The 24,298-nt window shown below is 41.9% G+C and overlaps 1 protein-coding gene across 16 annotated transcripts in view; it reads left to right on the top strand.

The window, feature by feature from the left end:
* Positions 1 to 24,298, top strand: part of PKNOX2 (PBX/knotted 1 homeobox 2) — a 424,329-nt gene that overhangs the window by 300,609 nt on the left and 99,422 nt on the right. For 12 of the 16 annotated variants that reach the window (XM_033918096.1, XM_033918094.1, XM_033918101.1 and 9 more), the window contains one exon: positions 17,561 to 17,700. The exons of the other annotated variants lie outside the window; for them this stretch is intronic. In XM_033918096.1, coding sequence (XP_033773987.1) covers positions 17,561 to 17,700 — 140 coding nt within the window. The remainder of the gene's footprint in view (positions 1 to 17,560; positions 17,701 to 24,298) is intronic. 16 annotated transcript variants of the gene reach the window in all.

Genomic DNA, 24,298 nt, shown 5'->3' with positions numbered 1-24,298 from the left:
GTATCCCTGTGGCACTCCACTATTCACCCTCCTTCATTGAGAAAACTGGCCATTTATCCCTACTCTTTGTTGTTTATCTAGTAACCAGTCCCTAATCCACAACAGAGCATTGCTTCATATCCTATGACCTTGTCGAAACTTTCTGAAAATCTAGATACACTAATCAACTGGCTCACCTTTATCTTCATGTTTATATACACCCTCAAAGAAATGAAACAAATTGGTGAGGCAACACTTCCCTTGGCTGAATCCACGCTGACTCTGTCCCATTAAATCATGTTTGTCTGTGTTTAGCAATTTTATTATTTATAATAGTTTCTACTATTTTGCCCGGCACTGTAATTTCCTAGATAACCTCTGGAACTCTTTTTAACATCTGCGTTACAATGGCCACCCTCCAATCTGCAGGTACGACTGATGATTATAATGACAGGTTATGGATCGCTAACAGCAGGTCATCAATTTCATGTTTGAGTTCTTTTAGTACCCTGGTGTGTATACTATCTGATCCAGATGATTTATCACTCTTTAACTCATCAATTTGGCTCGATATGTCTTCCAGGTTCACCGAGATTTCTTTCCGTTTTTCCTTGTCATCACCATTTCTGATACAGATACTGTAGATCTCTTACATTCTCTGTAAAAACCAAAGCAAAAAAAAAAAAATCATTCAGTCTCTCTGCTATGGCCTTGTCCTCCCTCGGTGCCCCTTTTTCTCCTTGATTATCTAATTCTCCCACAGATTCCCTCAGATCTACCTGAAAAAGTTGTTACTGTGAAGTTTCTGCCTCTGTAGCAAGTTTCTTTTCTATGTGGGTCCCCAACATTTTTTTTTTAGCAAGCACTGAAAATTTCTCCATGCTATGCATGTATGTTCTCCATATTGTTAATATTGGTGACTTCTTTTCCAGCTGCTGAATTATTATACAACTTTTAAACCCTTATTTACATAGTGGTGGTAATATTCAGTCCACAGCGGTAAGGAGCTTGTACGTCAATTCAAACTCTACTTACTGACCTACAAATGCACTCACTGAGCTTCCCCTCACTATCTCTCTTCACTTACTCCCCCTATGATCCTCCCCGTGGGCTCTGCTCAGCTGGTAAGTCCTTCCTATCTGTGCCCTTCTCTTCAACAGCCAACTTCAGACTCCGCCCCTTCTGCCTCACTGCCCCGTATGCTTGGAACAAGCTGCCCGAATCCCTATGGCGGGCTCAGTCTCTGGCAGTGTTCGAGGCCCGTTTAAAAGCTCACCTCTTTGAGAGTGCTTTTGACTCCTAACTCCTCTCACCTTGGGTTCTGCATCCCCTACCCTCTATGTCATGTCTGTCCAAGTTGGATTGTAAGCTCTTCCGAGCAGAGACCGTCTATAAATGTTAAAATGTACAGCGCTGCCTATGCCTTTCAGCCCTACATAAGTGATAAGTAGTAGTAAGTCACTTCCAGCCACAGGTTGAATATCTGGGCAAGTGAGCTGAGCCAGATGTAACCGATCACTGGCCAATATGCTCAATTAACTTAGCCCATAAAGTTAAGGCATCCTTTTTTCTGTCCTTTCTTTATTCACTTATTTAGCAAGTTAGGGACTCAATATTGCTGCTAACTGCCTAAATGCTGGCTCCACCCCCTGGAACACCCCTAGCTGGTTAGGAATGGCCAGCTAATGGAGATATTCATTGACATTACCTGGTTAAGTGCTGATTAATATCAATGGCTGAGCAGCTCAACAGGGCTTAACCTGGCAAGAGCCTCTCCTGCTAGTTAAACCTTTCTGAATATCAATCCCTATATCCACAGATCAGAATTGAGACACAGACCCGATGCAGAATCTTGTCATAATATATCTTCATGAGCGGAGGTGTCTTTACCAATACTTGCCATGGGAGCAGCCATTTTGCGAATATACACATTGAAAAAAATGAATAGCACAGCCCTGGCAGTTTCCACAACAAGGTGTCAACACTTACATGTGGAAATGGTGAAGACAATTGTCAAAAACGTACTTGATGGTGTTATGAAGAATAAGAGATCATCTGCAAAAAAGCAGATTTTACCTCTCTTCCTCAAGTCTCGAGTTCTTCCACAACTCACTATGCTATAAAAACAGTCTTTGAGATAATGAGCAGCCCTGTCTCCTCTGGATTGGAAATTCATATGAAATTAGTTGCTTCTGCTGCATTGGTCCCATTATAATACTTATATCATTTCCAATATGGGACCTGTAAATCCATATTTCTGCAGAACCCAAAAAATGATAACTCTACTGTACATGATCATATGTCTTCTCTTTGTCAAAATTTAATCTCGGAGGTTTATTAAATCATTTTCATACTTGCTGTGTAGCTATCATTATCCTTTATTATGTTAATTACTCTGCTGCATCCTTGAACAAAACCATCCTGAGCCTTGCAGTACTTCTGAGACCAATATATTTGCAATAAATTAAACATGCATTATTATGTCCACATTCAGTAAGGATATATGGCTCTATGATAGAGGTAACTTAGCATAGTTTCATTTTTTAAGAAGCTAATAAAAGCATTTAGTTGGAAGACTCTGGCAAGCTGCAGTTAAAGATAATGCTGGGGTTATGGGTTTATTCAAAATCTTTGAAAACTTGGAGGTTGATATTCAAAGTGATTTAACCAGCCGGAGACGGCACCTGCCTAGTAAAATCGCTTGTTCAGAGCTAACGGTCATATTCATCAGACTCGCAGCAAAAAACATAATGTACAAAATGCAGCAATCAGACTCCTAAAGTACCTCCACGCCTACGACACTGTCTCCCAGGCTTTATCATCAGCCAACTGGCTTCCCATAACCAAACGGTATGTCTTTAAGGGCTTGATGCTAGCGTATAAATCCTTGCACAACATGGCGCCAGATTATGTGACAACCAAGCTTCCTCCATATGTACCAAGCAGACCACTCCACCTTCGAACACCCCAGGGTCGCTCCCTTCAACTTCAAAACACTAGATGACGATCCTACTCCCATTTCATCCCCAGCTACTGGAATCAACTGCCCCCCCCCCCCCCCCCCCAGATCGGAGCCCTCGAAGGGTTCATGAACTTCAGGAAGGCAATGAAAATCTACCTCTTCACCTAATCCCTCTGTCTGTTACCATATGATCAAAACATAAGAAATATATATCACTCTGTAAACAGTTGTCTGTATATTATGTATGTTTACCTGTGACCCATTCTGAGCTTGTTGGGGAAAACGGGATTTGTTCACCTATGTTGCTTGGCTTTGGGACTCAACTGCAGATGGCTCTAGCTCTCGCTCTAAAGGGGAGGAACATGTGCTCAAAAAAAGTGTTGGGATTTCTGCAGCTCCCGGATTGTGGGAAGGGATTGAACACCTAGCATATGGAAACCAACAGAAAGAATATTATCGAAGGTAATAGTCCATAGGCCATTGTTGAGATGGCTTGAGGAAATCCGCTCTTATTCCTAGGATAAGCAGCATAAAATCTTTTGCTACTTGGGATCTAGCTAGGTACTTGGGATCTGGATTGGCCACTGTTGGAAACGGGATCATGGGCTTGATGGACCTTCAGTCTGTTCTAGTATGCAATTCTTATGTGCTTAAATTCAGCAACACTTAACCAGATCTGCCGCTGAAAATGTCCAGTTAGTGTTCAACTCAAAACTTGGCCATTTAACTCTACCCGTTGATTTCTGTCTGATAACCAATTCTTAATCCACAATTCAACATTACCTCCTATTCCATGACTCTTTAATTTTCTCAGAAGCCTCTCATGAGGATCTTTGTCAAAAGCTTTCTGGAAATCTAGATACACTATATCAACCGCCTCGCCTTTATCCACATGTTTATTCATACCTTCAAAGAAGTCAAGCAAATTAGTAAGACTTCCCTAGGCTAAACCCATGCTGACTCTGTCTACATGCTGTTTTTCCAATATTTTGCCCGGCACTGAAGTCAGGCATATGGGTCTGTAATTCACCAGATCTCCCCTAGAACCCTTTTTAAAAATGAGTGTAACATTGGTCACCCTCTAATCTTCAGGTACTACAGACGATTTTAGCGACAGATCAGCAATTTCATATCTGAATTCTTTCACTATCCTAGGATATATACCATCCGGTCCAGGTGATTTATCACTCTTTAAGTTGTCAATTTGGTTTAGTACGTTTTTCAGGTTCACCAAGATTTCTTTCAATTCCTCTGCTTCATCACCCTTGAAAACTAGTTCCAGTTCAGGAATTTTTCTTACCTCTTCTTCCATAAAGACTGAAGCAAAAAATTCATTCAGTGTCTCCACTATGGCCTTATCCTCCCTGAGTGCACCTTTTACTGCTTGTATTTTATAAAAGCTGCCCTCTTTCCTTACATTTTCAGCTACTTGCTTCGAGAACTATAGTGGCCTCCTTTTGCCCTTACTTTAATTCACCCTTCCTAACAAAAGGTTCATTTCCCTTCATTTGTGCCCACCACTCTTCTGCTTCCCTCAAATGTTCCCATGTGACTAACAAATCCTTGAGGTATTCCTCCATTTTGACAAAGCTGGTTTCCTGAAGTCTAGGATGGAGTGGATTGGAGGAATAACCTAGTGGCTAGTGCGGTGGGCTTAGGTGCAGAAAACCCAGGATTCAAATCCCAATGGCACATTCCTTGTGATCTTGGGCAAGTCATGTCTCCTTCCATTTACTTAGATACAAATTTACGGGTCTTTCTACAAAGGTGCGCTGCTGAGCCACCCATTCTATTCCTATGGGTGCTTGGCATTTATGGAGGAAGGCTATAATCGGCGCCAGTATCTGCGGCTACCTAAGAAGCGACCACCAAAAGCGTGTCAATCATGAACCGGCGCCAATTATAGAATTTCACTTTTTTTTTTTTTAACACGGGCACTTTAAATATAGGCCAACATTTCAGAAGCCTACATTTAAGGAGCCTAAGGACACTTCTGGCACAAGCCACATCCACATAAGGCTTAGGTGTCCTTATACACCCCTAAACACTTCTGTAAGTGCAACACTGGTGCCATAAATGAAGGTGCCATTTGCTCCCCTATTTTTTTTTTTTAAGTGCTTCTGGATTGGTTGATTAGCCGGCGGTAGGGCACCTTTGGTGCACCTTCGAGAATTTCCCCCTGGACAGTGCACCTTAATTTAAACCTATCTTAGACTATAAGCCCTCTGGGGCGAGGGAACTAGTCGGTGCACCTGCCTGTAACAAGCCCTGAGCTACTAATGAAAATATCGGCACAACACAGAAACTTTTAATATACTTTCTATAGGTAACAAACTCTCTGGAGTTTTGTGAGCAAAGGGATATGATAATTAGAACTAATAAACGGTGGCAGGTCATAAATAACTAGAGATGAGACCTGCAGAGACTTTAAAGCTGTAAGACTTCGTCTCGCTAATGAAGGTTAACTGTGGGCATCCAGAATTTTAGAATGTGGTAGAAAAATCCATTTCCAGCTTAATGTAGCTTTGGTGGCGGATAGATCTTGGTTTCTTGTCTAGTGCTGATGAGAAGTTATTGCCTCTGTAGCATTATTTCTTGGGTTGTGAAAGAACAAAGGCAAAAGCCGCTCTCACATACTTTATTTTTATTAAATAACTTTTTAGTGTACACATCAGATTTCTACTAAACCCCTTGACTTCAAGTTTTTGTGTGAATGTCCCCAATCCTCTCATTCCTCGATAAACAGTTTGAAGGGCCACATCGCGACACTCCAGTTGTGCAGAATTATCGGGGAGGAAACATCGATAACAACACGACAAAACGGAAAACAGTTAAAACCGAGCGAGACGCTCGCGCGCAGACAAAACCGGGCCGACAATCACGCGCAGGACATCAGCATGCCGGATTTAAACTCAGTTTGAAAGCACTCTGAGGGGGGTTGTGGGGGGGAGGGAACAATGCACTTTACCTAGTAGTGTTTATTTATTTTATTTAATTTTCTATACCGTTCTCCCAGGGGAGTTCAGAACGGTTTACATGAATTTATTCAGGTACTCAAGCATTTTTCTCTAGCTAATGTACCTGGGGCACTGGGGGGGTTAAGTGACTTGCTCAGGGTCACAAGGAGCAGCGTGGGTTTGAACCCACAACCTCAAGGTGCGGAGGCTGTAGCTTTAACCACTGCGCCGCACTCTCCCCCTGCCGTTGGAGGGGGAGGGGTGTTCTGGAGGGGGGAACCCCCCATTATAGAGGAAACAGGCATTTGAGGGGAAAAAGTTCAGTTTCCTCTGTCGCCAACACTACTAAGTTAAATACAGTGGTTCCCCCTCCACACACACCTTCAGAGCGCTTTTAAATTGAGTTTAAATCCGGCGCGCTGATCTCCTGTGTGCGATTGTTGGCCCGGCTTTGCGATTTTGACTCGTTGCCCTATAAAACATAATGAAAACAAGACTACATAGCAGGTGTTCTGTGCATCCAGTGGCGTAGCAAGTGTGAATGGCACCCTCCGACCCCACCCTCTTCTCCGCCCCCTGCTGTGCACACACACCCCTTCCCTTCCCCTGAATCTCTTTGATTTTCCCCAGCAAGCAGCATTACAAACTTGCTGCCCATGTGGGGTCAGCTCTCCCTCTGATGTCACTTCCAAGTTTCCAAGTTTTATTTAAAATTTCATGAATCGCTTAATCTTAATAAAAAGCAATGAATAAATCTAAAAACAACAAAAAATAGTGCATCACAGTATTCGGAGAGACAGTACAAGTAACATAGACAAGTCACGTAGCGTAAACAGGACCGAGAAGGAAGTGGGGGGGTTGGAATACAATGTATGAAAGTAAATAAGACAAGTAAGAGAAATGACAAAAGGGAGGGTTAAAAAAAAAAAAAAAAGATCAGAAGCTGGAATTAAAAAGTAAAATCTTGGATTGCAAGTAACTTGATATACAAGTGTTTTGCAAGACAAGCAAAACCTTTGATTAAATTTTAACTTGATATACAAGCAATGTCTTGCAATACGAGTACATACAGTATACATACATCACAACTGAGCCGATGGTTCTCTCTGACTCTACAGGAGTGTAGTGACTGTTCTAAACGAGCAAAGTCTTCCAATACGAGTAGATACAGTATACACGCATCACATCATCACAACGGAGCCGATGGTTCTTCTCTCTCTGACGCTGCAAGAGTGTAGTAACTGTTTTAAACGAGTGAGGTCTTGCAATATGAGTACGTATAGTATTTTATATTAAAGTTTTTGGGTTATGGAACGAATCGTCTGAATTTTCATTATTTCCTATGGGGAAATTTGCTTTGATATATGAGTGCTTTGGATTACAAGCATGCTTCTGGAACGAATTATGCTCGCAAACCAAGGTTTTACTGTATATAGAACTAGCATTTTAACTTGCTTTTAAATCTGTCAATTAGACGTTCTTTCCTGTATTGGGAGGGAGTTCCACAATTGCGGAGCCACAACTGAAAAAAAATGTATTGTCTGCGTGTATTGATGGATTTGAAAGAAGGAACCACCAGCAAATGTTGATCATTAGATCTTTCCGGGCGTGGTATCCGGAAGTGATGTTGGAGAGAGTCAACACCGATGCAGGCAGCAAGTTCGTGATACTACTCAAGCCAGGAAAATTAAAATTAGTACAAACAGGGCTTTAAATCACTTAAAATGGCTTCAGCTAACTCGACAATAAATACCTACTAACTTCAAGAAGCCTTCTATTGCACTTATAATTTTTTTATTTTTTTTTTACACATAATAAATATATTTATGTTGCATATTACCAGACCACACACTCTGTGAACAATCGCACTACACAACTTTTTTCTTTATAAAATAGCTCAATGGGGAATACCCCATTGGGCCAGACAGAGCAACATGATTGTAGAGTCCAATGATGATATCGGAAAGCATGAACTATAATCATTGTGGTTGAGCAACATGAGACTGTGGTAGCAATTGGCAATACAGCAAGAGAACGCGTGATCATTTTAAAAACGGGACAATGTGGTTTTGAAAGGAACTGAAACAGAAAAGGCTTTGTTCTAGTCCAGGTTTTCTGGCCCAATGGGGTATTCCTGTTGAGCAGGCCTGCACAACTCCGGACCTCGAGGTCAGAATCCAGTCGGGTTTTCGGGATTTCCCCAGTGAATTTGCATGAGATCTATTTGCCTGCACTGCTTCCATTGAATGCATATTGATCTCATGCATTCATTTGGGAAATCCTGAAATCCTGGTCTGGCGAGGGCCAAAGTTGTGCAGGCCTGCCGTTGAGTATAAAGAAAACAGTTGTGTAGTGTGATTGGTTCACAGAGAGTGTGGTTTGGTAATATGTTATTTAAATCAGTGTGACATAAATGTATTTATTATGTGGTAATAAAAATATGATAAGTGCAATAGAAGGCTTCTTGAAGTTAATAGGTATTTATTGTTGGGGAAATTAAAGAGGTACAAGGGAAAGGGTACACCCATGCGACAGGGAAGTTTGGAAAAGAGCGGGGCTGAGAGGAGGGCGATGGGGCATAGAGGAGAACAGGGGCTGGCACCCCCACCAAGATGGCACCTGGGGCAGATCTCCTCCCCCCCTTTACAATGCCACTGTGTGCAATGCAATATCTTCCAGTAATAATCCCATGTACTCCTTCTTACAAATAAAATGCCCCATCTATCGCCCCATTCACTTGGCTACTGTTCTCTCTGCCCATTTAGCAAACGGCACCCAGATCGTATCAAAGTTTTCTACCTTATGCCCACACAATGCCTTAAACTAAAAAAATAAAAATACACCTACTAGAATCTCTGATGCAAGATGGTTATGTTCAGTAATTGGCTGTTTTCCCAATTTCTAGCAATTTTGACTCGTGTGACTGTGAAAACTGCTTGTAATAATGCACAGTTAATCAACTGAAAAGTCATTTTGTTAGGAAAGTTACAATACTAAAATATTAGCATATTATTCAAATTTGCCTGTATTTGTTATAAACTGTTGTCTGGATTTTCTCCACGTTACCTTATCTCTCATTTTGAATTGTATAGACCGGTCAAGTGTATTCGTCGTACCAGCTTATTTATATTTCCAAATCCAAATAACTGCTATTACAAGAAGTTCTTTGATAGAACCTTGGCCTTTCAAGCAGGCAAAGCTCAATCTTGGCTAGATAATTTGATTCATCAAACTGAATCATACTGTTCTTTCAGGAAACTAGTAAACACCTACTTGTTTAAGAAATTCTTATCTGTCTAAGAACTCTGTAGTTATATTTATTTATTTATTTATTTATTTAGATTTTTATCCCGTCCTCCCAATAGCTCAGAACGGTTTACAAATGAACATACACAGTGCGGAGTAACTAGACATATAAGTGGTACAACAGGTTTAGTGATTGGATTTATAGTTTTTGGAGAGAATTAAATACAGGGAGATTAAGCAGAGAGAGAGAAGGGGGAAATACAGTAGTTTAATTTAAGGAAAGTTATAAGCGTATAGGTGCAATTTGTTAGTGGATAGAGTAAGAGAGGGTCATACTGGAATTTCGGGAAGGAGATAGGAGAGTGGAGGGTGGGGCCTAAGGGGGGGAGAGACAGAGGAGATCTTTAATTGAAGAGGAGGGTCTTTACCGATTTACGGAATGTTAATAATGAGTTCTGTTGTCTAAGTTGGGGGGGAAGTTGGTTCCAGAGGTGTGGAATGAAGTGGCTGTAGGATCGTTTGTGGGCAGTTTCTGTGAGCAGGGATCTTCCGGGGGGGGACGCATAGGCGTATCTCTGACTTTGAGCGGAGGGTGCGAGTGGGGTTGTAGATGGGAAGTTTGGATTTTATGTAGGAGGGGGTGGTGGAGTAGATTCTCTTGTGGGCAATTGTCAGGGCTTTTGCTCATTGTATTTTTTATCACTGATTGTCCAGTTCTTCTTATCTGTAAACCGCCTAGAACTCTTTGGGTGTTGGCGGTATAGAAAATAAAATTATTATTATAATATATGATAATATTATTATTCATTTTAATTTAATTTACTCACTGAATACTTGTTGGGATGTACATATCTTGTCTCTATCTCTATCTTTTCTATCTGAATATGTTTAGTTCAAGTTCAAGTTTTATTACCATTTGATGAATCGCCTATACAAACTTTCTAAGCGATGAACAGTTTTATAAAAAACAACAATTTAGAGGACAAACAGCTTTAAAACACAAGTAAAAAGCTAATATACTTATATCACTTAACAAATTTCATCATACATGTGGATTAAGGACAGACATGATATAAGAGGGTAGGAGGGGAAAAGTTACAATTCTCTCAGGTAGAAAAAACATAAAAGAGGAAAGAACAAGAGGAAGGGAAAAATTGAATTCTGGATTAAGTTAACAGGTCTCAGAATTTAATTATTAAAAGCATCATTAAATAAGAAAGTTTTTAGAAGTTTTTTAAAGGAAATAAGATCTTTTTCTTTTCTGATATAGAGTGGCAATGAATTCCACAATTGTGGAGCTATAACAGAAAACATGTCATCTCTTCTTGTGCCCACAATTTTCAAGGAAGGGACAGTTAATAGGTCTAGTGATGATGATCGAAGAGAACGAGGGGCATAATAAGGAATGATCATTCTAGACATAAATTGAGGTTCATTGAAAGTTAGTATTTTGAATACCAGGAATAATATCTTAAAGGTAATAGGGTGGCTGATAGGAAGCCAATGGGAATTGATTAATAGTGGTGTAACATGGTTGTATTTTTTTGCTTTATGAATAAGTTTTATTGCAGTGTTTTGGATTATCTGAAGCCTTCTTTTTTCTTTTTGTGATATATTGATTAACAGAGAATTACAATAATCGAGTTTAGTTATAATCATAGAGTGTATGAGTATATTAACGGATTTAGATTCTAGATTTAATGGATTTTATTTTTATTATTTGAATTATTATATCTTTACTATTTAATAATTGTTTTCTCAGGTACTTTAGCTAGATTGTGAGCCTTCGGGACATATAGGGAATTTCCAAGTACCTAATTTTTATTTTTATTTTATTGTAGCCCGTTCTGAGCTTCTGGGGAGGACAGGCTATAAAAATGAACAAATAAATGATATTGAGCAGTTCATACCATAAGAAAGAGGAAATAACCTTTATAGCAAGTTTTATTTTTATTTTTTTATTTTTGCCAAGGAAGTACAGGATCTCTCAGAGACGGGTTCCAGCTTTGTGGGTGCAGTGGGTGCTCCATTGCTCCCATTACTGAGCAAGCTTGTTCATTATGTCCAACTACTATGGTGTAGCAAATATTTAAATAAATAAATAAATATGGATGGATGGACTAGAGAGAGCTTCGAAGGTATTGCCAATAGTTGGAATGCGAGGCGAGTACTGGGAGGATTTCTCTGGTCTGTGTTTCAGAAATGGAAAGGAAAGATCTGGAACAAGTTTTTTTTTTTATACCACGATCATTGTTGGCAGACTGGATAGACCGTTCATGTCTTTATCTGCCAACATCTACTATGTTACTCTCAGGCTCATAATCAAAAAAACATGAAAGTCCAAAAAGCATCCTAAATTGAAATTGTTCCAGCCTCTGTACATTCAGAGCATGAGATGGGCATGGTGGAGGTGTGTTATGGGCGGGCTTTGGACAGTCTCAAGGACGGGTTAGACACTGAGGCCTTGACGCAATAATCAAACATTTTGCAAGACATCCTGGATGGAACTTATACTTTTGCACCTAGATCTATTTTAGAAGGGTCTAAGTGCCACATAGATGCCCAAACTGACCAGATGACTTTTATGCATCAAGGTAAGACACCCCCACACTCCCCCAGTGCTCACTCACCCCATTCTACCACGCAAAAAATTTGAACAAACAGCAGCATCTAATATGGGGAAGCCTAGTAGATGCACACAGGTGTCTTAAGTAGCCTGGTGGGTGGGCTGAAGAACTATAGAGAGGAGGAGCCAGGCCATAAGCCACTCTAGCCTAACCACTACATTTATGGTGGAAAATGTGAGCCCACTAAACCCCTACTCTACTGCCATATAGGTACCATCTGCAGCCATAAGGGTTATTGGGGTTGTAGACAGGTGGTTATAGTGGGGGGGGGGGGGGTTGGGGGAGGTGGGGGCTCACCATAACCTATAAGGGAGTTCTGGTGAGATGTTTATCTGGCACCCTTTTTGTGAACTTCACAGCAGTGCCCTCTAAGGTGCCCCACTGCTCTGTTGCCATGTCTAGGTGGCCAGTCCATTACAGGACTTGCCCCTCCCACATCCAAATGGTCTTGTTCTGGGCGTTTGGGACTTGGATAAAATTTTGTTCGAAATTCTGATATAAAGATAGGCATCCTGATGGTCTAGGCATCCCAATGGCCTGGTCGTCCAGATAGAGGATTTTCAAAAAAATATATATTTCTAGACGTATGATGGTTTGCCTTTCAAAAATAGGCATTTTCTTACTGCCGACTTCGGACGTCTAGACCATACGTCCAAATAGGACTTAGATGTTTATTTTGAAAATGTCCCTCCACACTGATATTAACACCCCAGACCAATTAGACGATAATGCCCCTTCACTGTGCTGATCAGAACATGATCGCTCTGCAGCTCTCTCAGAGCTCAGTGGGACAGGAAGGGGAAAGATGGGTTATAGTAGGCAATCAGGTGTTTGTCATGTGGAGCAAATCCCTGATCTAATGAACTTATACTATACAGTGGCGTACCAAGGGGGGGACAGGGGGGCAGTCCGCCCCGGGTGCATGTCCCAAGGGGGGTGCACAGCTGGCCACCCACTGGGGAATAGGCTGCCGCCGGGGAAAGGCTGCCACTGCCGCCATCGGGAACAGGCCTGCGCCAAGTTCTCCCTCCCTGCTTCTCTTCCCTGTGGGGCCGACCAACTCTCGCCGGCCGACATCAATTCTGACATTGGAGAGGACGTTCTGGGCCAGCCAATTGCCTGGCTGGTCCGGAACGTCCTCTCTGGCGTTAGAATTGACGTCGGGAGCGAGAGTTGGTCGGCCCCGCGGGGAAGAGAAGCAGGGAGGGAGAACTCGGCGCCAGCCTGTTCCCGATGGCCAGTGGCGGCCTTTCCCCGGCGGCAGTGGCAGCAGCATGCTTCCCAATGGCGGTGGCATGATAGAGGGCAGGGAGAAAGAAAGAAAGAAAGGGGGGAGACAAGGAGCCAGAAAGAAAGAAAGGGGTGATACAGGGAGCCAGAAAGAAAGGGGGCAGGATAAAACAAAGAAAGAAAAAAAGGGGCATGGGGGAGAGAGAGAAAGACAGACATAGAGAAAGAAAGGGGGCATGGGGAGAGAGAAAGAAAGAAGGGGGGTAGGATGAAAGAAAGAAATGGGGCACGAAGAGAGAAAGAAAGACAGACAGAGAAAGAAAGGGGGCACAGAAAGAGAGAGAAAGAAAGAAGGGGGCAGGATGTAACAAAGAAAAAGTTGGGGGAAGGAATGAGGTCTGGAGGAGAGGAAGCATACAGGAGGCTGAAAAAAGGGAAGAAATATTAGATGCACAGTCAGAAGAATAAAGTGCAACCAGAGACTGATGAAATTACCAAACAAAGGTAGGAAAAATGATTTTATTTTCAATTTAGTGATCAAAATGTGTCCGTTTTGAGAATTTATATATGCTGTCTATATTTTGCACTAGTAATCCTTGCAGGCTTGACTGTGCAGGGAATTATTTTTGTAAAATTATGTTTTGTTATGTGACTGGCATTATTTAGACTTTAATTTCTATGAATGAATAGAATGAAAATGATATAAAATTACTTGCTTGTTTTTAGGTGCGTGCGCTGAAGGAAAGTGTAGAGATAATGGGCTGAGGACACTGATTTATAAATTGTCAATTGTACAGAATATTGTTTCTTTTTATACTTTAATATAATAAGTTCAATATAAAACAATTCAAAGCTTGTGTGGATGGAATCAGGTGGTTTGTGGGGATGGGGACCGAGCTTACGGGGATTAGTCCAATAAAATGGTATTTTCTTATTTCTCATTATTTGTTTTATTTTTATTTGTTAATTTGTAAAGTGGTGATTGTTATGTATCAGTTTTTTTGAAATTTACATCTACTGTCTTTACATTTTGCACAGTATTAGAGGACATGTGTTACTGTTTTTGTGGTGTTGTGGTTTGCATTGTATGCAGAGTCTGGTTTCTTGGCGGTTCAGTTTAACTTTTGCCTACATATTTCTATTTTTAGTTTGTGATTATTCCATATTGGGCGAGGGTGTATCTGTCTGTGTGTATGAAAGGGACATGGCTTTCTGATAGCATCGACTGTACAGGATCAATTGACTGTGCAGGATCTAGCTTGTTTAGTTTTACAATGTATGTGTTGGTGTTCTAGTGCTCACTGCAGTGTTTAAGATGCTGCCTTTTCCTAGGTACACTCTTGTTGTGCGATAGGTGGATTGTTACTAAAAATCATATTTTTCATATAGATGGGGAGGGGTGTCAAAAAAATGATGGGCCCCGGGTGTCACATATGCTAGGTACGCCACTGATACTATATGCTAGTGTTTCTCAATCTGGTCCTGGCAAACCAAAATGGCTAAAAGGCAGCCCTGCACTGGCTTGAGAAACACTACTGAATGCCATTATATACCCACAGGGAAGGTATCTCAGCTTATAAATGTTCACAGTAACTGTCTAATGGTGAAATTATTTCTTGTTAAAATGGCCAACATTCTTTCATGATTGATGAAGATATTAAAATTAGCTTCCTGTTTTAGTTTTCGTGTGTGTGTGGGGGGGAGGGGGGGTGTACTGAGGCTTGATAATAAATTTATTGCAGAAAGACTAGAAAGGTTAGTGCTCTTCAGGTTGGAAAAGAGACGACTTAGGGGACATATGATTGAAGTCTACAAAATCCTGAGTGGTGTAGAACGGGTACAAGTGGATCAATTGTTCACTGTATCAAGATTTACAAAGATTAGGAGACATTTCTTTTTCTTGATGCTTTCGAGACCTAAATGCCTTTTTAGGGCTACATAGTTTTATTCTAGTTTTAGACACCCTCCCTTTTGTTTTTTCCCTATATGTTCTCTCTTTTTACTTGATAAAATGTAGTTCTACCCTTTTTCCATTTTTTGCTTCTGTTTGTTTTTGTTTTTAAATGTTTTTAATAATGATTATTGTTTTAAAGGATGTATTGTGATTTCATATATGTTGTTAAGACAATGTTCACCGCTTAGAAGGCCGATTGGATGGTATATAAAATTTTTAAATAAACTTGAAACTTGACACACGATGAAGTTGTAGAGTAATACTTTTAAAACCAATAGGAGGAAATTTTTTTTTCACTCAGAGAATAGTTAAGCTCTGGAACGCTTTGCCAGAGGTTGTAGTAAGAGCGGAAAGCGTAACTGGTTTTAAGAAGGGTTTGAACAATTTCCTGGAGGAAAACTCTATAGTCTGCTGGAATGCTGCTATTACTTGAGTTTTTGCCAGGTACTTGTGACTAGAGAGTTGTGCGGGGACAGAAATCCCACCCACCCCACCCGTCTCTGCCAGGATCCTCTCCTTCCTCACCCATCCCCGTCAGGATCCTCTCTGTCCCCACCCGTCTCCGCCAGGATCCTCTCCTTCCTCACCCATCCCCGTCAGGATCCTCTCTGTCCCCACCCGTCTCCGCCAGGATCCTCTCCTTCCCTACCCGTCCTCACCAAGATCTTCTCCGTCCCCACCCACCCCCGCAAGGAATTACCTCCATCCCCACCCGTCCCCATAAAAAGCAGCCATTACTTCTGACAGGATCATCAATTCCACAGTTTCTTTTGTGTTTGCGCTGCTGTTTTCCTTGTGGAATCTCTTTGATGGAACCCTTTTTTTGTTTTCTGTTCAGGTAATTCACTTATAAACCCCCTCTTTTACTAAGGCTGATTTGTCCATTATATTATATGGACAAACCCTGCTTCCAAAGCCTTCCATCCCCGTGGGAGTCCCGTTGGCTAGAGGGGGGTCCCCGTTGGAGTCCCATGGGCAAGAGGGGGGGTCCCCGTGGGAGTCCCATGGGTGAGGGGGGGATTCCCGCGGGACCCCCGCAGGACCTGCGATCCCCGTTCCCGTGCAGACTTCTACTTGTGACTTGGATTGGCCTCCACGAAGACGGGATACTGGGCTAGATGGACCATTGGCTATTCTTATGTTTTGTCTGTATTTGTTATAAACTGTTTTGCCTGTATTTGTATCTTGTAGCTTTCCAAAGGAAAAAATATTCAAATTCTGATATCACCTCAATAACTGGATCATAAAACCCCTTCACTATCAGATACTTTGTGAGCAACACTAAATCCTGCAAAGAAGTTTCTCAGAATTTGTGTAACAAACCTTAAAAGCACCAGTTATCAAGAGTATGTTTAAAAAGACAGAATAGCAATGTGATTCCTATTGGAAAAGCCAGATAAGTTGGACTCCTATAGATCCTCACACAAGAAACTACATGCAAGCAGAATCTCTTATCTTGGTCACATGAAAACACAGAGCAGCACCCATCAATTACAGAACAAAGGACCAAAAATTAGAAATGGAAATACAGAGAAGCCACAGACTCACTCCTGCCCGTGCTGATTCCATTCACAAAATGGCTGCCAGGACCTGCCATAGCAGTCTTGCAAGACTGTTATTGCAAATGGTGCTTTACTGTCCCTGAAGAGGCCTTTAGACCACCAGGGCTTCTTAATGAATGCCCAGGGAAAGCCTAAGGGGGAGATGAGGGGGAGCGTAGAATGATGGCGGTGAAGGGGAGGAGAGTGAGGAGGAGCTGCTAGCAGGGGGTGGGCTTAGGAGGGGGGATTTTTTTTATGGCCAGGTATACGGGAGGGAGTGGGGAGCAGTTATGTTTTCAATTTCTACTGAAACCGAACAGCCAATTTCAGTCACAGATTTGGTTTCAGCAGAATCTGAAGATCCTGGGTTCAGTCGGGCTCTATTTGTATTGATCTTTCCCTTTCAAAATGTTTTCTGCTTCTCTCTTCTGTACCTCTCTGTCCACTAATAGCTAGAGCTCATCTCTCCCTTCACTCCCTCTCTCCACTCTCCTTTTTACAGTAAGCGTCTGTTCACTTTTTATTCTTCACGCACTTAGGGAAGAAAACTACAATTCATGGCCAGCTTCTAAAGCAACACTCTTATGTTAAAGGAAACAAAACAGAAGAGGCTATTTTCTCACTTATCATAGTCTTTAACATGGGCTAACAATGCCTCTCTAGCAGTGCTCAGATTTGTATCGATATCAGACCAGACAACGGGACAAGCCCGGATGTTTGAATGTTGTGGCCTATCCTTTAATCATTGCACTGGAACATGAATAGTCCAAAAAGTAGATTCAAATGTTTATGCAGAAGTCTTATCTGAGCAGGTTGCAAGATGTAATCATACTCTGGGTTCAGTTTTTATTCTTGTCATACTGTTTTATTTTTCCCATGGGCAAAATAAGAGTTGAAATTGGCCTCACAGAGACCTCTGACATTGGACCACCTGATTTGGGTATAGCACAGAAAAGCGTGCGCAGCGCTGTACATTTTGACATTTATAGACGGTCCCTGCTCGGAAGAGCTTACAGTCATTGTTTTTGAGTATTTTTTTTTTTTTTTTTGCATTCTCTTCGCAGATGACAGCAACGGCACAACCTGCTGCCAAGGCCCAGGCAGTTCACATCCCAGCATCCTCAGTGGCAGCAAATACCCCAGTCCCCAGCACTCCTGTGGACCCTCAAGCACAACTGGAAGCGGACAAGCGTGCCGTGTACAGGTAGACAGCACATATATGCTTACAGCTGCATTGCGGTTTCCACAGTTAGTACTGGCATCTGACCCAAGACGAGTATGTTAATAGTGAGCATTGTTTTAACCACCACCGGCTTTATTCCTGGATATTCACTTCCAGAATATCCAGGTTTGTGCAGCCAGCTGTCTCTTATGTGGTAAGTGCAATATTAAATACTTAACTGCCTAATACGCCACTGCCAATTCCAGACTTTGTTCCTTTTCATCCAGCTGCTCCCTATGCCTGGAATAAATTGCCCGAGTTTGTCCGCCAAGCCCCTTCCCTTTCTTTGTTTAAAAGCAGACTGAAAACCCACCTTTCTGATATAGCCTTCAATCCATAACCCTATTGCCCAACAACCCAGCCAACAGATTAACTGTTCCCCTTAACGGTATCCATGACATCCTGTGTGTCTGTCTTGTCTGTTTAGATTGTAAGCTCTTTCGAGCAGGAACTGTCTTCTTTGTGACTCTGTACAGTGCTGCGTACATCTGGTAGCGCTATAGAAATAATTAATCATAGTAGTAATAGTGACACCACATAAAGACAGAACTGACTTTTATACAGTTCGATTTAACCACTAAATGTAGATGGTTAAGGGAAGGCCATCAAAGGGCTAACGGTGAAGGGAGATAATGAGGGGCAGCTGAGTGAATGCAATTTGTAGGACACTAAGAGGAGATTGAATTGTGTTCGGAAATGGATGGGAACCAGTCAGTACAAGAGAATACAAAATAAACCCTCACAAGATGTCCCAAGGAAAATTTACAATAGTGATATACAATAAACAGGCAGTCAATGCGAAAGATGACCAAAATAAACAGATTTAAGACTGTGTTGAAACAAGCTGTAAGAAGTCAAAATTCAAATTTCCACAGGGATTGCATTCCAGACTATAGCAGCTCGAAAAGAAACTGATTTTTTAAGAAGTTGTTTAGCGTGGACAGCCTTAAGTGAAGGAAACATTAAAGTAAGCTGATGTGGCTGCCTTAAGTGTGAACTAGTTGAAAAAAAGTTCATACAAGAAACTAACTACAGTGGTACCTTGGTTTGCGAGCATAATTCGTTCCAGAAGCATGGTCGTAATCCAAAGCGCTCGTATATCAAAGTGAATTTCCCATTAGGAAATAATGGATGCTCCGATGATTCGTTCCACAGCCCAAAAACTTTAATACGAAATACTATACGTGCTCGTATTGCAAGACCTTGCTTGTTTAGAACAGTCACTACACTCCCGCAGCGTCAGAGAGAGAAGAACCATCGGCTCAATTGTGATGATGTGATATGTGAAAAACTGAAGGTAGACAAAGCGATGGGACCGGACAGGATCCATCTCAGGATACTGAGGGAGCTCAGAGAGGTTCTGACGGGTTCTATTAAAAACTTGTTCAATAAATCTCTGGAGATGGGAGTGGTTCCTGGAGATTGGAGAAGAGTGGATGTGGTCCCTATTCACAAAAGTGGCCACAGAGATGAAGTGGGAAACTACAGGCCGGTAAGCCTCAATTCGGTTGTTGGACAATTAATGGAAGTATTGCTAAAAGAAAGGATAGTGAATGTCCTAGAATCTAATGAGTTACAGGATCCGAGGCAACATGGCTTTACTAAAAGTAAATCGTGTCAAACGAACCTGATTGAATTTTTTGATTGGGTGACCAGAGAACTGGATCGAGGACAAATGCTAAATGTAATTTACTTAGATTTCAGCAAAGCCTTTGACACGGTTCCTCATAAGAGGCTCTTGAACAAACTTGAAGGGCTGAAATTAGGACCCAAAGTGGTGAACTGGATTAGAAACTGGTTGACGGACAGACATCAGAGGGTTGTGGTTAATGGAAGTCGCTCGGAGGAAGGAAAGATGAGTAATGGAGTCCCTCAGGGTTTGGTGCTGGGGCCAATCTTGTTCAATATGTTTGTGAGTGATATTGCTGAAGGGTTAGAAGGAAAGGTTTGCCTTTTTGCTGATGATACCAAGATTTGTAACAGAGTAGACACTGAGGAGGGAGTGGAAAACATGAAAAAGGATCTACAAAAGTTAGAGGAATGGTCTAATATCTGGCATCTAAAATTCAATGCAAATAAATGTAGAGTAATGCATTTGGGGATTAATGATCAGAAAGAGCCTATATGCTGGGAGGTGAAAGGCTGATATGCACGGATCTAAAGGCATAAAAACACTGCAACAAAGCGGTGGCTGCTGCCAGAAGGATGCTGGGCTGTATAAAGAGAGGCGTTATCAGTAGAAAAATGAAGATGTTGATGCCCCTGTACAGGTCGTTGGTGAGGCCCTACTTGGAGTATTGTGTTCAGTTTTGTAGACTGTATCTGGCGAAGGACACAAAAAGACTTGAAGCGGTCCAGAGGAGGGTGACGAAAATGGTAGGAGATATGAGGAGAGATTGGAAGCCCTGAATATGTATTCCTTAGAGGAAAGGAAGGATAGGAGAGATATGATTTAGACGTTCAAATACTTGAAAGGTATTAACATAGAACAAAATCTTTTCCAGAGAAAGGAAAATGGTAAAACCAGAGGACATAATTTGAGATTTAGGGGTGGTAGACTCAAGAGCAATGTAAGGAAATTCTTCTTTACGGAGAAGGTGGTAGATGCCTGGAATGCACTCCCGAGAGAGGTGGTAAAGATGAAAACAGTGACGGAGTTCAAAAAAGCGTGGGATGAACACAGAGGATCTAGAATCAGAAAATAATAGTAAATATTGAACAACTAAGGCCAGTATTGGGTAGACTTGCACGGTCTGTGTCTGTATCTGGCTGTTTGGTGGAGGATAGGCTGGGGAGGGCTTCAATGGCTGGGATGAAATAAATGGACTGGAGTGAGCTTTGACGGAGTCTTCATTCAGTAATTGGAACCTAAGAACAGTACCGGGCAGAGCTTTGAATTCTTACCCAGAAATAGCTAAGAAGAAGAAGTAAAAAACCCCAACAAATTTTTAGATTGAATCAGGTTGGGCAGACTGGATGGACCATTTGGGTCTTTATCTGCCGTCATCTGCTATGTTACTATGTATATGTACTTGTATTGCAAGACCTTGCTTGTATATCAAGTTAAAATTTATTAAAATGTTTTGCTTGTCTTGCAAAACACTTGCAAACCAAGTTACTTGCAATCCAAGGTTTTACCGTAAAGTAGAACTAAACCATGAGAAACTTTAAAAGCTAAATAAGCAGTCTTAAATCGAATCCTATCTTGAGCCAAAAGCCAGTGAAGTTCTCTAAATAACGGAGTAACACGATCACTACTTTTTTTTCCTGAATATAAGATGAGTTGCCATACTTTCTATTAATTGTAGTCTATTACAAAATTATATACTGTATCAAAACTACAAAATGAAGTTGAACAAAAAGCGACCAAACAGCTCTCAATGGTTTAAACTTGAAAAAAACCCATTTTTTTATTGAGTTGTTGTTTGAGGTCAATAAGTCCATGATCACCCCGAGGAGTCTAGAAGAATATTCAATTGAGATCTGGTCGATGGAATTCCTTTTTGGGGGGGGAAAGTCTTGATTACATTTTCCAAACATAATAGTTTAGTTTTAACAGAATTTAATTTAAGCCTAAAACTATTAGCCCAGTTTTGAATTCTTCCTAAACTATTCTGTAGCCTAGCCAAACGTGCCTGCACATTAAAATCAGTTCTATTAAAATAAAAATATGTTTTGCGTGAGTATAAAAATTTACTAACCTCTAAAGTAACAGAGCTAAGAGATCCTATAAGCTTGTTAAAAATGATAGGGGACAGAAGGGGGATCCCTGGGGGACTGCACAAACCGGAGTCCAAAAGTGGGAGCGATCGTTACGAACCTGTGTACAATATACGAGCGATTTTTCAAAAAGCCCTGAAACTACTTCAAAGCAACACCTTCCAAACCCTAATTACTTAGCTTTATTATTAATAAATCATGGTCTACATATCAAAAGCAGCAGATAAGTCAAACTACAATAATATACATTGTTTAACTTGACTCAATAGGAGCTTCATTTTATTGGTTAGTGCTAGAAGTAGTCTCCTTACTGTGAGAAGGATGAAACCCGTGTTGATATGGCCTTAAGATGGAAAATTGGTCTATATACAGCATAAGTTGTTTGAATATAATTGATTCTAAGAGTTCAGTCAGAATCAAAATGTTTGCTATAAGCCTATAACTGGAAGGAGACTGTGAATCCAAGGAAGCTCAGAGCTGGTATATTTCTCCTTCATAGGCTGCTAATACGTGGTCCCATACTGTAGAGGAGCCTATTCACAGGTCATGGGTTTCCCCTTCCCAGAAGATACATAGAAGCGCCTACTAATGCCTTAATAAAAGGCACCAAATCACGCCTACATAGGCACTTTAGGCCACTGAACACTAAAGTAGGTGTGACCAACACCGGAAGTAGCGTTAGGGACCTAAATCGCCTATGTAGGCGTGATTCAGTGCACTTCAAATGTAGGCCTGGACAGTCCCGATGCCTTTCTTTCTCATAGGCGCAATTCTAAAACCGATGGCGTTGCATGATTGGCATGTGATCAGAGAGGCAGCTGCTGATATGGCGCCAGTTACAGAATCCAGGTGATAATGAGTTTCCAGCAGTATCTATGTATCCAAGAGATGAAGTCAAGGACTCGACATGGGGCCTTGTTTCAGTAGAATTGTCTGTGTTAGGAATCACACAGTCCAATGATACATTAAACATATTAACATTAAAGGCTCCTTTTATCAAGCCGCGCTAGCGGAGTTAACGCGTGTGAATTTTTACCACGCTGGCCAAAAATTACCTGGCAGAGGGGGAGTCTTCGTGGCTCATGACTGCTACCACTTCTGTGGCTTTGGGACTGGAGGGAGGTAGGGGGATTCACAGCTCAGGACCTCTGCCGCTGCTGCTGCTGCTTCAGTGCTGGAGTGGAGTGGGGTGGGGGGAGTCACGGCTCAGGACCGCTGCTGCTGCTTCAGGGCTGGAGTGGAGTGGGGTGGGGGGGGAGTCACGGCTCAGGACCGCTGCTGCTGCTTCAGGGCTGGAGTGGAGTGGGGTGGGGGGAATCACGGCTCAGGACCGCTGCTGCTGCTTTAGGGCTGGAGTGGAGTGGGGTGGGGGGAGTCACGGCTCTGGACCGCTGCCGCTGCTGCTTCAGGGCTGGAGTGGAGTGGGGTGGGGGGAGTCACGGCTCAGGACCGCTGCTGTTTCGGAGCACTTTTTTTTCCCGTGGGATTTTTTTTGCCAATTGAGTGAGAGTGTTGGTTGCTTGAATACTGGTTAATCAAGATTCTACTTTACAACGATGAAAAACTGAGTATTTTGAGAAAAAAAATCTTTAGATATTAACTCATTGGACGTGTAAAATATTTTGTACAGAATGAATGAAACTTTCTCTCCCTATAGATAGATAAATAGATACATGCTAACCAGTATGCTAGAACAGTGGCTCTTAAACCTGTCCTGGGGGACCCCCAGCCAGTCAGGTTTTCAAGATATTCCCTAATGAATATGCATGAGCAAGATTTGCTTAGTAAAACTAAATAAGTGATTCATCAAATTAAAATAAAACTTGAAACATATAATGGAGGTGGCAGGCCTGCAAATCTGCCTCTTGCATATTCATTAGGGGTATCTTGAAAACCTGACCTGCTGGGGGTCCCCCCAGGACCGGTTTAAGAATAACTGTGCTAGAAGCTCCGGAACATATATGACTGACTCTGGAGAAAAGGTGACTAAAGTCGCAGATCCAAAATGTTGAGAATGGTCCAAAAGCAATCTGAAAAAGTTATATGTTATTGCATTACAAGTTGTTTGCTCTAATACAGGGGTGTCAAAGTCCCTCCTCAAGCCAGTCGGGTTTTCAGGATTTCCACAATGAATATTCATGAGATCTATTTGCATGCACGGCTTTCATTGTCTGCTAATAGATCTCAAGCATATTCATTGGGGAAATCCTGAAAACCCGACTGGATTATGGCCCTTGAGGAGGGACTTTGACACCCCTGCTCTAATTGAATTCATTAAAACCTCATTTTTTGTTTCTGTTGAGTCACTTTTCTCAGGGATGGTCTTTTATGTGAATACAACATTCATAGAAGAAAACCTTAACAAACATAGGCCCTTTTTAACTAAGCTGTGCTAGAGGCTTCTACCACGGCATACTGAAAGGGGAGAATAGTGGTCCTTTTACTGTAGCTGTGGCAAAAGTGGTCTTAGTGCACTGCTTAAATGTCTCTTTCCCGCATGCTAAGGCCACTTGGGCCACAGCCGGAAAAATGGCTGACATTTCCATTTTCCCAATGTATGGCCACGTGCTAATCTCGCCAGTGGCACATGGTTATTAAACAAAATGATCACGAGCTGCGCCAAAAATCCAAAAATCCAAAATGTTGCAAGTGAACAATTTTCATGTCATGGGTCCTAAGTAGTGACATAGTGGGGTGGGGTGGTCCGCCCCAGGAAGTGAGGGCACAGGCACCCATCATCCTTTCTGCCTCCCCCCCCATTGTTGTACATGCATGCTGCTTCCCCTCCACCGTACCTCTGTGATGTTCCTGGCATGAACAGCAACCCCCAACCTGCTTGTCACACCTCCGTCGGCTCTTT

Source organism: Geotrypetes seraphini, chromosome 13, assembly GCF_902459505.1.
Source record: "Geotrypetes seraphini chromosome 13, aGeoSer1.1, whole genome shotgun sequence".
Classification (NCBI taxonomy): domain Eukaryota; kingdom Metazoa; phylum Chordata; class Amphibia; order Gymnophiona; family Dermophiidae; genus Geotrypetes; species Geotrypetes seraphini.
This window is presented reverse-complemented; position numbering and strand designations above follow the sequence as displayed.